This window comes from Hemiscyllium ocellatum, chromosome 23 (assembly GCF_020745735.1).
Source record: "Hemiscyllium ocellatum isolate sHemOce1 chromosome 23, sHemOce1.pat.X.cur, whole genome shotgun sequence".
NCBI lineage: Eukaryota > Metazoa > Chordata > Chondrichthyes > Orectolobiformes > Hemiscylliidae > Hemiscyllium > Hemiscyllium ocellatum.
Window position 1 is genome coordinate 20182924 of NC_083423.1, and position 15347 is coordinate 20198270.

Sequence of the window (15347 nt, forward strand, 5' to 3'; positions counted from 1 at the left end):
CATTTCACTTCTGTGCCTCCTGGAGAGTTGTGCAGCACAGAAGGAGACCATTTTAACCCATTGAGCTCCTGCCACTTCATGAAAGAGCGATCCAATTAAACCCACTCTCCACTTCTTTCCCATAGCCTTGCAAATGTTCACTTTATATTTTCCTTTGAAAGTTACTATTGTATCATCTTCCATTATCCTTTCAAGCAGTGCATACCAGATCATAACAAATCACAGTATTTTTAAAAAAAATACACCTGATTTTTTTTTTAGCCGTGTAATAGATGTTTCCTTAAAATGTGTCAGTTAACTTCAATCTATTCCAATTTGGATGTTTATTCAGATTTTTTTTTAACATTAGATTACATACTTCATTCTGTCTCCCGAGGCTGTGGGAATTTAGTCTCTTGAATGCTTGATAGCAAACTTGAATAGTGGCAGTGTAAATATTGGTTGATATTGTGGTGTTTCATTTATCTATGAAAGTTTGCAAAAATATTTTGCACAACTTTCCTTCCGAACATGTGGTGTGCTAATGAAGTTTTTGCTAGACCTTTGAACACCATAAGCATATTCTTTTTGTTTTCTCCTTCACATATTCAGTTTCCTCCTATTTGTCTTAATTACTCCATGCACATTTGAATGTGCAGCAAGTTCCACATTCTAACCACTCTTTGAGCAAAGAACTATCTTTACTTTTAATTGAATATATTAATGGCTATCTTAAGGTTATAGTTATTTTAGTCAATTTGTCCGGCCATCTTATGACACCTCCAGGGCACATTGGTCCCTACTACTGTGCCACAAGACCCCAACAGCTACCATGTATATTATGCTCCTTGATTTTGCTTAGCCTCCAGTGGGAAAATATTTGACAGACCACCTCTCAGGCTGTTCCAAGACAAAAGCAATTGAGCATGTTCAGTATTTTCTGACCAGTATGATCTTTCGGTATCAGTCTTGTAAATCATTTTTGAATCTTCTAGAGTTTCTTGTAACATGAAACATCTCTGCAAGTATTTATGGGGTTCCCCTTTCTTTCCCCATGTAGATTTATTCAACGGAGCCCAACCACGCTTTTGCAGAGCCAGATCATTATTCACATCCTGAACTGTGCCATTGCAGCTGTCGTTCTTGACCACCGAGATGCCAACTGCAGTATCATGAAGTTCTTGAGGGATCTTATCCACACAGGTGTTGCCAAAGATGTAAGTTTTTGCCTGCCTGAGCACTGAATACTGGTGCCTGAATCCAGAGAAGACAGCTGAGTGGCAGTGCTCCTACCCCAGGTTTATTGGTTTGTGGGTTATACCCTATTGTGTGGCTTCAGTGTCCTATTGATATCCCTTACTACACCATCTGAGGTCCTTTTTGTATGTGCACTAATCTCTGTTCAGGTGAATGTTAAAGATAATGCAGCATTGTTTGACGTGCTGGGTGTCCTGACTAATATTTAACCCTTAGCCAACATGCCCAATGATAATTGATTGTGGGATCTTGTAAGAAATGACTCCTTACATCTGACTGCTGCATATACTTAGCTTTTCTCAGAAAAGTTTTATTTTTCAACATTTGTGTTTCAAACTTTTACTGTTAAAGTTCCTTTACAATTTAGGTTCTAGAAATACCCTCAATTTATAAATACTTAATCTAGCTTGTTTCTTTACTACAATATAGTTCCAGTATGAAAAACACAATAAAATATTTGTTAGGTATGATGTGTGGTTTAAGCCTTCCCCACATGTGCAGATATCATCTTTTGTTTGTGTACTGAAGGTATAATGAATGCATAGATACCACGTATGGAGGTATTGCTGCATTACTGAACTACTAATCTTAAAGTAGTCCTACACTGAAACGTCTTTCCCAAAATTGTGGGACTTGGCTGTGGTCTGCCATTCACATCTGCGTCTCTAAAATCTTAAAATCCAACCTTGTTGCAGTATAAAGACCTACAAAGCTAAAGCTTAGTGGTACGCACTGTAGGCTTTTAAAACCCAAGCTTGAAGTCGACCTCAGCACTGATGACTGAGACATCATGCCTCCTCTACAGTCTTGCTTGCTGATCTGTACTGTGGAATTCATCGATTTCTCAATTTCAAAGAATGGAGTTTTCATACCTGCCGAGTTATGTATCAACCTCATTACAATGGCTGAATGAACTGAACAAAAAAATGTAGTAATAATTGGATCTCGCTTCCACAGCACGAGGATGACTTTGAACTACGGAAGGAACTAATCAAACAGGTGATGACCCAACATGGTCAACAACTGGTCAATCAACTGCTCCAGGCTGTGTGCTTCTGCCTTCCCCCGTATACTTTGCCAGACCTAGCAGAGGTTATATGGGAAATCATGCAAATCGACAGAGCGGTAAGATCACAATAGTACCTGATTAATGGCTGGAGGCTTTATCTTGCTAATTAAAGGCAGATGGGCATATTATTCAAACCACTTGCATGGCACAGCATTTTCAGTTTCATTCGCTTTTTATGACTTTCAAGTAAAATTCTGCAACCATAGAATCATAAACCACAGAAGGAGACCATTCAGGTCTATATGCCTTTGCTGCGTTTTGAAAGATCCACCCAAATAGACCCCTCCCTTTGCTCTTTCCTCACTGATCTTTCAAGACAAATTCTTTAAGTGGTAATTATCATTAGAAAGTTTTACTGAAATTGTTTCCACTGCTATTCTGCCAGACAATTCGGATCACAGCAATTCGCTTCATTTTTAAAAAAGTCTTCCAATTTCCATGATTCTTCTGGTGATCACCTTAAATCTGGATTTCAACTGGTCTGTTAGTGGTAATAGTTTAATTGTATCTGTCAAAGTCTTTCACAATTTTGAAAACTTTGTTAAATCTCCCCTGCCTTGCTGTTACAAAAATAACCATAGCTTATTTAGTATCTCCATGTAACAAACTGCACAGTGAGGACAGTTCTAGAGCTGAATGATTAGTCACAAATTAAGGATATTTGTGGAATAGGATAAGTGTAGGCTGGGAATAGAATTTGTAAACTGGAGAAAGGCTAACTTATCATTGTTTTATCTTCAAGTAACTACTCTTAGTTCATTTTACTATCAAAGCACTCAAGAAGGGAGGGAGAAAGGGAAGCACTCAAGAAGGAAATAGTAGGAGTATAGGGCAATTATGTTCCTGTAAAGACAAAGGGTGGCACCAAGACCAGAGAACCCTGGCTATGCAGGAATATAAACATTGAGTAAGAAATAAGAGCAACCTGTGGCTGATACTGAGCACTCAATATAGCATAGTCCCAAGAGGAGTATAAAAGATTGTAGGGGTTAATTTAGAGAAAGAAATTGGACAAGCTAAGAGTGTATGAGACAGCATTGGCATGTAGAATAAAGGAAAACCCATTTTTAAGAGAAAAAAGTATAGGGCAAGCGAATAACTAAGTTAAGTGTAGGGCCCATTGGGGGAATAGAAGTAATCTGTGCATTGTGCCAGTATTTTTTAAAAAAAAGAGGAGGGGGTAGACCAGGAAATTACATACCAGACAATCTAAGTTTGGTAGTGGAAAACATATTAGCAAGAATTCTGAGGAGCAGAATATATTTGCAGTTTATTCAGGCAAGGTCATATTTGACAGATTTAATGGAATTCTTTTGGGGAGCTAACCAGGAGTATTGATAAAAATTATACATTTGCTGTGGTCTACATGGACTTTAACAAGGCTTTAGATGCTGTAATGGCAGACTGGTCAAGAAAATAAGAGCCCAGTGAATCAAGGCAAAGTGGCACCTTAGATCCAAAATTAGTAGAGAGCCAAGAAGTGATGGCTGAGGAATATTCGTTGTACTGGATGTCTGTTTTCAGTGGAGCTTCCTAGGCCTCCGTGTTGGAGATCTTGCTGTTTTATGTTGTACATTAATGATAATTTGGATTTAAATGTAGGGGGAATGTTTAATAGATTTGCGTGTAACATGAAAATTGTGGAGGTAAATAAAAATGTAGCAGTGGACTCCAGGGGCCTATCAGTGGATTAGTCAGGTGGGCAGAGCAATAGCATATGGAATTCAATCCAGAAAAGTGAGGTAATGCACTTTAGGCAGTCTAGCAAGGCAAAGGATGACAGTATGAATGGTCAGAAGCTAGAAAGTTTTTAAGGTCAGAGGGACCTTAATGTGTGTCTGCACAGATCCCTGAATGTAGCAGGGCAGGTAGTTACGGGAAATAGGGCAGATGGAACACTAGCTTTTATTAGCAGGGATGGTGTGTAGAACTGTATAAAATGCTGGTTAGGCTGCAAGCAGAGTATTGTGCAAGTACTGGTCACCATTTTGTAGGATTGACATGATTGAACTAGAGATTATGGAGGAGATTTACCAAGACGTTGCCTGGGCCGGAGGACCAGAAGTATGAGGAAAACAAGGATAGGCTGGTTCTTGGAAGAGCAAAGATTTGAGAGAGGACCTGATAGTTGTGTATACAATTGAGGGACGTAGGGTGATTGAGAAGATAACTTCTTTCCATTGCTAGATGGGTCATTAAACATGGGCCATAGATTTAGGTCTAGCAATATAAGGCTTAGAGGGGAGTTGAGGCTCATCCTCACCCAGGCAGTGGTGGGAGTTTTGAACTCAGTTTGAAAGGATAATTGAGTTAGAAACTCTTGTAACATTGAAGAGTTATTTATGTGTTCTTTTGCATCAATGTAGCCTCCAGGGCTATGGATTAAGAGCTAGAGAATGAGATTATTGGAGCCAGGTCTTTGATGCAGAACATGATGGGACCAAATCACGGCCTCCTGTGCTGTAAATATCTGTGATGTGTTGAATATTAAATACTGTGAATTCAGAATGAAAGCTGTCTAAGCAGAGTTTCACAGATTTCCAACAATGCTTTAATGGAGCATTTGTGCAGTAATTACATTTGGAGAGCAATGTTTTACTACTCTGCAATACGTGGAGCAGAAACTCTGAAGATTGTGTTCTATAACAAAACCAACTAACTAGCATGCAATTTTCAATTTTGTAGTGCCTTGAGATCTTTCTATTTAACATTTAAATCCAAGGTTAGACTGGTGTTCTGCCTTTCAATGTGCCCATGTACACAGATGCTTGTATACTTGAATCAGGAGTAGTTGCAAGTGTCCATGTGTATTCAGGTGTAATGTTAGTGCTGTGCTTTGTACTGTAACCTAGACTCTACCAAGTTAATCAATGTCTTATGTTAAACTGCACTCCTGCTATCTGAGAGAACGTATGTGTGGGAGGTCTAATGCATGTTTTAGGTGAATAAGTAAGCATAATATGTGTGACAACGTTTCTCAAAAATCTGATTACCCTTCATCTTCATCATATATAGAAATGGATATAGTGAGGCGCTGTGTTGTCTGTTTTAAGGCTATCCGATTTTATCAAAACCAGGAAATCCCATTTCGTTGAAGCTTAGACAGTGTATTCAGGCAATGTGTATTAATCCCTTCCCAATTCTCACCCTCAACACTAGTGTCTTTTCAGCATACTTCCCATGAATCTTTGAATTTTTTTTGTTCTTGTCCCCTTTAGACCTTTTGCAGATGGTTGGAGGTTTCACTCAAGTCATTACCAAAAGAGACAGCAGGGGGTGCTATCACAGTAACACACAAGCAGCTGACTGACTTCCACAAGCAAGTCACCAGGTGAGAGTAGTTGTGAGCGTAACTGCTCAGTGGGCATGCAAAGCTAGCACTATTCTGATGGTTTGGGAAGGTGCCAGTGTTGGACAATTGGGACGGGAAGGTTTCCTCAAATGGCAGCTAGCGTTTACAGCTAGCACACTCTGGAACCGGTAAGATTACTGTACTGAGGCCTTTTTAATAGGTCTAGAACAATATTATAATGTAGTGGCACTCAGAGATTGCAACTCACTGATTACATGACATTTTCCCAGTGTTCTTCTATCAATACAAGGCAAATTAACACAAGGCCAGTTACAGAGGAAGAAAGCATTCAATGAATTAACAATCAACAACATGCTCAGACCTGTATAAGGGCCGACTGACTTCCACCTTTAAACAATCATGAGGTTTCTCCATATGGTAAAGTGTTGACACTGAGCAAGTCCTGACTTGAATTATACCTTATGGTTTGCCTCGTCCGTATGATCGCACTTTGTAGTCAGGAATGACTTGGTCTGAAACCACGCCTCCTGAGTTATTCATGCTCTGAAAATGTTTTTCATATTATTCAACTCTGAACAGTAGAGAGTTGTATCAAAAGGTTGAATTTTACTGATAGTTGAAAGAAAATGGTTATGGTGGATGAGTCAGCAGTTGTTTGTTTCCGTGCAAAATTGGTTTTTGAATCCAGCATTACACCTGGCTTCATCTGTCGCACAAGCTGACCGAGGAGCAATTGTAGTGACACTTGTTGAGTTTATCTTTTGTCTCTTTACTCTAATAAATTACTGATAATTGATTGGATAGGCTGGGGTTGTTTCATTCCCTTAAACAGAGAGGCTGATGGGTGACTTATTTGAGGTGGACAAAATACTGAGGGATAAAGTGGACAGGCAAGACCTGTTTTTCTTTGTGGAATGGCGCAGATTTAATTCTTGGTGAAAGAATTAGGAGGAATGTGAGATTAACCTTTTTCACCCAGAGAGTAGTGAATGTCTGGAATTTGCAGACCAGTTTGGTTGAGGTAGAAACATTCATCATTTGAAAGGAATCTGGATCTGCACCAGAAGTGCTGTGACATGCAAGGCTATGGACCAGGTTCTGTTAAGTGGGTAAATGGGTGGCTAGTTTATTAAGGTGATGCAGGTGCAATGGGCTGAAAACCTTTTATCTGCAACTTTTCTGTGATTTAATTCTCCTGCTTGGGAAAGAGATAATTGAACTTTTTGTAGTCCGTATGACCTCACCCAAAAGTATGGCCAATGCTATAATTTCAGACATTAAATGTCAATCCTAATTGTCCAGACTTCAGCTTGAACCTGTGGTCTTGATTGACAATCGATGTGCATTTTAATAGATGATAGCTGCCCGAGTTTTGACTTTAACTTCACTCATTGAAATTTGTCATTGAGTTAGTCAAAACATGATTGATGACTTTATGAACTTTATCCATGTGCCAAATTAAACAAAGGAAACCACCATCTTTTGGACAGTTGGCTCACTTACAAAAACCTTAATTTTATTCCATTTGTATAGGAAATATCTTTTTCAGTACAGTGGGGTTTTGCAATTGCATTTTTATATTATTAAGTTGTCCAAAGGATTCTCTGGATGATGAGCTGGATGGAGTCGCTGGCCCAGCTCATTCAGCCATTGATCAGGGAGTGTGAGAGTTTGATTCTGAATTAGAGTGGAGTATGTTAACATTAGTAAGCAGCCATGGAATTCTGTCTTTGGATCAAGAAGCTGCTGGTAGCTAGGGCTCCTGATTGTGATCCACTGACCCTCCCTACTAGATATGTGCGGTGATTATCTCCCTTAAGTTCCACTGTCCCTCACACTTTGAGAGGAACCATGAGCAGCAAGGTTTCACAGTCTGAGAAAGAAGAAAAAGTATTTGAAGTGGGCAATCAAAAGCTTAGGAAAAAATCAAAATGAAACAAAAAATTATCAATCTTATCAAATAAATAGAGCAATATCCTTGGGCAGGAGGTTTGTCTGGAAGGAGCAGTTAATCCTTATTGTGCAGAGTTGAGGTCACCTCAGCAGAAGCTCACTCACCTGAAAAAGAAACTGTCAAGAGTCACGGTTCCTAACATTTGCTGTTACTGTATACAAGCTGATCTTTCAGTCATAGAATTGTTAACTTCGAACTTTTTGTATAAATTCCTTTGCAAGTTAGAGTTAATGTTTAATCTTTTTCACTTTATAGCAGAGCCAGCCTTATGATTGTGTACATTGATTGTGTGAGTCTAGATAAATGGAGCATTACTATAACCCACGGCTGTGTGCTAGTTTTTATGAAAATTAGTGTTAATGAGATCCATTATCCCCTGTTACTTAAACGCAGTGCTTTGTTAATTTAAGCTACTGCTATATGCTAATAATCTATATAGATCAATGTTATTTTAACTCCGTATTCAAAGTTAAGTTAGTGCTCTGTTGATTTTCAATGCATCTTTTTAACCTTTTGTAGTGCTGATGAATGTAAGAAAGTTTGCTGGGCTTTGAGAGATTTCACACGCCTCTTCCGATAGCTGTGTTCACAAATCCATGACTTGCATCAGTCTCCCAGGTAAGAACTGTCTTGGACCTATTTTTCTAATTTGCATGTTCAGAGATGTTATTGCACACTTTTGAAGCAAGTGGGACTTGAACCCGGGCTTTCCAGTCCTGGGGTTCCATAAACTGTAGATAGCCTGGAATTGACCATCCAGACCATTCAACTATTCTATAATCCCTCATATGAAAAGAATCAAGAAAAAACATGTCTCTGAGCAATCTCTGTTTGAGGTCAGTCTTGTTCTAAGTTTCTAATATACTTCTTCCTCACTTCACCTAATGTTCCTACTCATTACAAAAAATAACTCTTCCATGTTATTCCGTCTCTGACTCTAAGTTGAGCAGTGTGTCGGAATTATTGATGTATGTCTCCTTATTCACTGTCTTGTTTAAGGAGAGTTTAAAGTCTGTCTCTCTCTCCCTCCCTTGCTCACTCCCTCATTGAGCAGTTGAAGAACTATATACTGTCCTCACTCGCATCTAGTATGGATTCATTGCATTGCAGCATTGGCAACTTTCCTGTTAAGAACTCATCACCTCCAAGATAAGTAGCAGTACCCAAGTTAGTATCTGTTCTGACTTTCAATAACTCAGGATCTTCCAGTCTCACTGATACGCAGAGGGAAATTTCTTAGCCTTTTATTCTATGGTACCTTTACCACAAAGTCTCCTGATCTTACAGCCTTCAACTGTGGCTCAGGGACTTGGTCAAACTGCCTTCCACGTGCTTCTGAAACTCACTGAGATTAGATCTAGGGAAGAGTTTGCTGTCAGAATGAATGAATTTTGTATGAAGTTCCAACATCAAGTATTCCTGGGTAAATTTTTTATTAATTTTATTGTTTGTAAAGTTCCATAGTCTACCAGATCAAAGGGCTGTTACAGACAGGCCTCTGGTGATGGTTTAACCTGAGGGTTACCACGCTTCTGGTGAGAGGCAAAATTGAGAAGTAGATTCATAGAATCCCTACAGTGCAGAAAGAGGCCATTCAGCCCATTGAGTCTGCATTGACCTTCAAACAGCAGACACAGTGAGAATGTACAAACTTGATACAGACAGTTGGCCAAGGTTGGAAACAAACATCGGTCCCTGGCTCTGAGGCAACTGCTGACATGCCACCCATGAGACACCTCTGGTGGTGATTTAACTTAAGGAATACTATGCCTCAAGCACGGGGAAAGGTTGAGAAGGAGAGTCCTTTGTGATAAACTCAGCTGATGTGGAAACTGGTTCCAAACTGTTGACTTGCAAACTGTTCCAAACCAGCTGTCCAGCCAGCTGAGCTAGATGTAGCCTGTTAGAGCATAAGTCATAGTAACAGTGGTAGGTCATTCAGTCCAATGAGTCTGCTCAGCCATTCAATGAGATCAGGGCTGATCTAATCATCTAAGCTTAAAAAAGTAGTGGTCCCATTTCAAAGAATTCTGAGTATAAGCAATAGTGTCTTATCACCCATTCTGTACTCTCACCATAGAATCCTAGCTTGTTTCCTTCTGCACAATGTTCACTCAGTGGGAGGGGGCCCACTTAATTTTGACTTCACTTTGGAAGAAATCTTGCTCTTGAAACTTGCCGTACCTCCTTCCTCTGCAATAGAGAAGGATTTGTAAATGCAGTTGCTGTGGAGTCTCTTTTTTGTGCAAACGATTTGAAACTGTTCAAAATAATGTCACACACAAACTAAACAGACTAGCTGGATTGGGATTCCGATTACAGCAATGAGTTGTCAATCCTTGACCCATTGCCCCAGCCAGCTTTGATTAAATTTCGATATCAACTTGCAGTTAGTGCTCTTGGGAAAATTAACTATCACAGGTAATTGAAAATTGCCTTATAAAGTAAAATTTGATAAGCCCCATAAGGAAATAGTAGGTGAATGGCCAAAAAACTCTTGGTCAAAAATGTAGATTTAAGGCAGGTCTTAAATAAAGGAAAGAATGACAGTGGAAATTCCAGAGCTTAGATTCTTGACATCTACATGCACTGCTGCTAATAAGAGTTATGAAGGTTGAGATCCTCAAGAACTGGATGATGGTAGCTAACTCTGGCTTCAACGCTTGGAGGAAATCAGGCATTAGGACCAGGATTATGTCAACTGAATACCGATCTTAGCATTGTAACTGGAACTCTGTGCTACTTCTATTTTCTCTCATTTTGTTGTTTCCCACACCCTGATAAGTGCCAGCAGAGTTCATCTAAAGCATGGCTAATTTAACAACAGGGCAAGGTTTTCTTTGAAACCTGCTATCATGGAGTCATAGAGATATATAGCATGGAAATAGATCCTTCAGTCCAACTCGTCCATGCTGACCTGATATCCCAACCTAATCTAGTCCCGTTTGCCAGCACTTAGCTCATATTCCTCGAAACCCTTCCTATTTATATATTCATCCAGATGTTTTTAAAGTGTTGTAATTGTATCAGCCTCCACCACATCCTCTGCCCCTTGGGTCCCTTTTATATCTTTCCACTCTCACCCTAAATCTATGGCCTCTAGTTCCTGACTCCCCCACATCAGGGAAAAGACTTTGTCTATCTAATCCATGCCCCACATGATTTTATAAGCCTCTATAAGGTCACCCCTCAGCCTCTGATGCTTCAGGGAAAACAGCTCCAGCCTAATCAGCCTCTCCCTATAGCTCAAATCCTCCAACCGTGGCAACATCCTTTTCTGAACCAATTCAAGTTTCATAACATCCTTTCGATAGTTGTCAGTAGACCATGCTGCCTCAACAGACAACCTATTAGAATCTCCTGGCCAAACAGGGAGCCTCTGCATCTTGGGAGTCACTTTCCTACTTAATAATATCACCATCAGCATAACAATGGAGAGCAAAAATGTTTTCCAAAATTAAATTTTGCCAGTAAATATTTCACAATGACTTTACCTTTATTTATGTGTGTATTGTCCTAACCTGTGAAACTTAGTCAGAGAGCTAAATATATTAGCACATCACATAGTTGACAGTCATTGGTTACATGGGAGTATGGGGCGTTTCCTTTATTATGAAAGCTACACTGGTTTTGTTTCTGTTGTTCAGTGTGTTCATGTTACTCTCCAGGTTGTGCTTGTAACTCTGTGGGACATGGATGAACTTGCAAGCTCAGCTGGCTCTCCCTCTTTTATACCAATAAAAGGACATTGCCCGAGAACAATCTCCAGTAAGGAAGTTGAAATGTTACGGATGAATGTAGTGTGCCAAGGCATAGAAGGCTATGGACCAAGTTCAGGAAAATGGTATTAGAATCGTTAAGTGGTTGTTTTGATTAGTGTAGGCTCCATCAGCTAAAGAGCGTTTTTCTGTGCTACAAACCTCTGATTCCAGAATGCAAAGCTCTTACAAGGAATGTGCCAGCCAGCATCCAAGGAGGACATGCATGTCTTCTCTCTCTCCACTCTTTTTCCATTTATCTAAAACACCCCTCCCCAATTACATTGCAACAGCAGATCCTTCCCACTTCAAAAATCCTCTTCACCACTGACTCTTGATGATTCTCAGCCTTAATCCCAGCATGCATTCATCTGCTTTCCTCTCTGTGCCTTAGAATCAAAGAAGGAAACCTTGTGTTCAATTGCACAAAGCAGACCTTCACATGATCATGACACAAGATCCTCCTGCATCTTTTAGCTTAAATGCAGGATATTATTTTTAATAAAATTTTACACTAATGAGTATTCATGGTTTACAAATGTGTTACAAGAAGCAACTTGCCATAGCCAGCGAAGTTCTACATCCCACTAATTTTATTCTGCATCTCAACCTGTCATCAGGAAGTTTAAATTTTCCATCTTGCCTATTTAAATCACCCCACAGTCATATTTTCTGACCTTGTAAGCTCCATGAAATATCCCTTAGTATGTAAGGGATTTCAAAAGGATAAGAATGTTAAAATTTGCGAGGTTGGTTAGTTAGGTGTTAAGTAGTAAATCGGCAAACACGTGATCATGGCACAGGTCTTGATACAAGTAAGGACACGGGCAGCAGTTTTGAATAATCTCAAGTTTATGAAAATAAATTGTTGGTCAGGAGTGGGCTTGGAATAGTCAAATTTAAAAGTAATAAAGGCATAAAGTAGGGTTTTGCAGTAATTTTGGAGTCAAAATGACATAATTGGCCTAGTTTTGCTCATAATTGTCAGTGAGAGGGATGCTGTTCATAATAGGAAAATGATATATAACAAGGATGGAAACAGTTCGCTTCAGTCTTACCAGTGTTTATTTGGAGAAAATTTCTTGTCATCCAGTGATGTATCTTAGATGAGCGGTCTGATGGTTTAGAAACATTGGAGTTCAAAGGTATTCAGGGTTTCACTGGAAATATACATGAAAACTGCTTTCAGAATCAACTTATTTTATTCATTTCTATTCAACATAGAAAAGAATTTCAGAAATTATCTAAGGTTTTCTAAAATTGTTGTTTTTTTATTTACACAGAGGACTGTGTCTCAAAAACAAGACTGGAAATGCAAATCAAAATGAACCCAAAATGCCATGGCCGGTTCCCAGCGAGAGCAAACGGGGCAAAAAATCACAAGCAGAGGTCTGTAGACTGGGAGAGAAGTGCCAAACTCCCTACTGCATAACGCCACATGGGTGCAGCCTGCCTGGCATTGTGCATCAGGGCATGCAGAGATGGGATAGTCCAGGATTTTTTGCCCCCCTCCCAGCTTCAAGATGGCTTTAGCAGAGGATCAACAGCATGCCAAAATGACAGGTGGTGAAAATTATGTTGCCTCAGCTTGTATGTAAAAGGAGGATCTAGAATAAACCAGCTTTTAAAATCAGCCAGAGTTCCTTCAGGGAGGAGTTTGTTTTTTTTTGGGAGGGAGGGGAGGGTGGGATGGGGCTGGGAAGATTTTTGTGCATAGCACAAGAGACTTTCTTAATGATTTCTAAAATGAAAATCATATTTAGTGTTCATGATTAATGGACGAATGACAGAAGGGGCTATGAAACCTCAGCTGTATCTCAACTTAAAAAATTTAGGAAGTGCATTGATAAAGAAATGGAGCCATGGATCTCTGGGATGTGGAGTTGTGGATCTGAGCCCAACCTTGCGTGAGGAGGGTGTGGATGAGTTTCCATTGGTTGTGAAGATATTGACTGAGACCAAGTAGCAGGTCAATAAAAACAAAAAAAGTGTGAAGGGGTGGGTGGGCAGTGGCTGTTTACATAAGCGTACATGGACAGCACTGTTGAGCTGGGTGTGAAGGATGGGAGTCCTGGGAGTTGGCGGGTAGAAGGTAATTCATGGGGAAGTGAGTGCGCGAGTGCTGTTCCGTCTGGTGTTGTAACCATCTCGAGAACAATTAAAAAAAATAAACAATAGTAAATGTGTTTGGCTATTTTATAGTGAAATTCTAGCACATAGAGTTTATAATGAAGAAAAACGCCATTCAACTCAACTGCTGTGGTGGTATTTTTGCTTCACATGAATCGACCTATCAGCATGTCCATCTCTTCCTTTTTATCTTTTGTACTTTCCTAGCTCCCCCTTAATGAATCTGTTATTTGCCTAAATTATTCCATGTGAGAGCAAGTTCCACATTCTCACCATTCTCTAGCTAAAGATATTAAAAAGCTTTTTAATGTGACCTTGCAGCTCCTAACTCGGTCTGGCTGTTGTAGCATCAATGTCAAACTCAAGGGTTCATTGCAAGCTATGCCACTTTCATCACTTTGTTGAATTAGCGTCGAAAAATCCTCCTCCCCTTAGTGTGTAGCAGCCTTTGGGAGAAGGCAAAAAGCTCATTTCGGACTGTGATGAGGAGAGACTCTTTGAAAGAGCACTTCATTTATTTCTGCAGTGCACTGCAGAATATGCTCATGAGTCACTGAATTGGCCTTCCTGAAATAAGAAACATGTGATTCATTTGACGCTTCATTACGATTGAGGAATTTCACTTCGTGATTTTTATTACTGTTAGTATTAAGTTTACTCTTCAGAAATGTTAATGTTAAGCATTTTTAAATGAAAAAAGTGAAATAAACTTAAGATTTGGTGTGTTTAAAATAATTGACATTTCTTGACTTTGTAATAATGTAAGTCCTGAGAGAATGTTGGGCTCCTTTGGAAAGGGAGAAACTTTCGTGAGGTCCTCTCTGGTTGTTGCAAAAAGTCAATTAATGTGAATTCACCTCTGGGATTTTGAATCGAGCCAATTCAGATTGATGGGAGGTAAGATATCTATCTGCTGGTTGTAATGTTTACATGTGTAAACATTTCCTCATCAACCTGTTTAGAGATGTCATTACACACGTTGGAGCAAGTGAGAACCTAAGGCCTCCTGGTCCAGAGGTAAAGAGTAGTCAGTGTGTCACAAGGATGTAAAGATTGTGTGGATGATGAATTAGGGATAATCCAAATCCAGTTCCTCATAGAGGCACAGTCTTATACAATGAATCTGAGTTGCAGTGAGAAAACTGGGGTGGTCTGTGTTTGGCAGGAAAAGTTCTTGTGTAGCAGATAAATAAAAATGTGATTAAGAAGAAACACAAAATGCTGGAAATGCTTAACAGGGCAGCACCTCTGTAGATATAGGTCATTTCACATCTGTAACCCCTGAACAGGAAAGTGTTACAAATTTAACAGCGTTTAAGCAATCAGAGGCTGGGAAGAAAGATTTAAATGACAAAGGTATGAGGTGCAAGGAAAACAAAGTGCTAATGAAACAAAAAAAACCCACAGGAGTTAAGATCAGAAGCAACATTGTCCGCACATGCCAGAAAAACAATGGGAATAATGATTATGATCTGAAATTATTGAACACAATGTCTGAAAGGCTGTAAAATGCTGGATTGAAAGGTGACATTCCTTTTCAAGCATTATTCAAAAAGGGTAGGAACAGAGGATAGAGAATTAAAATGGCAAATGAAACTTTGGAAACTCAGGGCTACACCTGGGGTCTGATTGGAGGAATGTGGACTTGATTTGTATTTATAAAATTTCCTATGTTCCACTGCCATTTCTTGATGGGGTTTAAGTTCTACAAAAGTCCTTTACTCAAACTCAGGTTCATTATCTTGGATCTTAAGCAATGACTTTATGTGGAAGGTAGAGGTCTATCAGGGACGTCATATTCAAGTCAGAGTCTGAGCCCTCTTAAAATTGCACTGAGCTGAATGAATCAAGCCCTTAGCTGGATGTTCCCAAAAACCTGTTGTTCTT

General features: G+C 39.5%; 1 protein-coding gene across 1 annotated transcript in view; it reads left to right on the plus strand.

Annotated features, from left to right (window-relative positions):
- tnpo3 (transportin 3) overlaps nt 1-13512 on the plus strand; it is a 74496-nt gene extending 60984 nt beyond the window's left edge. Inside the window, exons 19-23 of the mRNA XM_060842755.1 lie at nt 1040-1196; nt 2194-2361; nt 5524-5636; nt 8092-8190; nt 12614-13512. Of these exons, the coding sequence (XP_060698738.1) occupies nt 1040-1196; nt 2194-2361; nt 5524-5636; nt 8092-8152 (499 nt within the window). The 3' untranslated portion in view covers nt 8153-8190; nt 12614-13512. The remainder of the gene's footprint in view (nt 1-1039; nt 1197-2193; nt 2362-5523; nt 5637-8091; nt 8191-12613) is intronic.
- Nucleotides 13513-15347: the final 1835 nt, after the last annotated feature.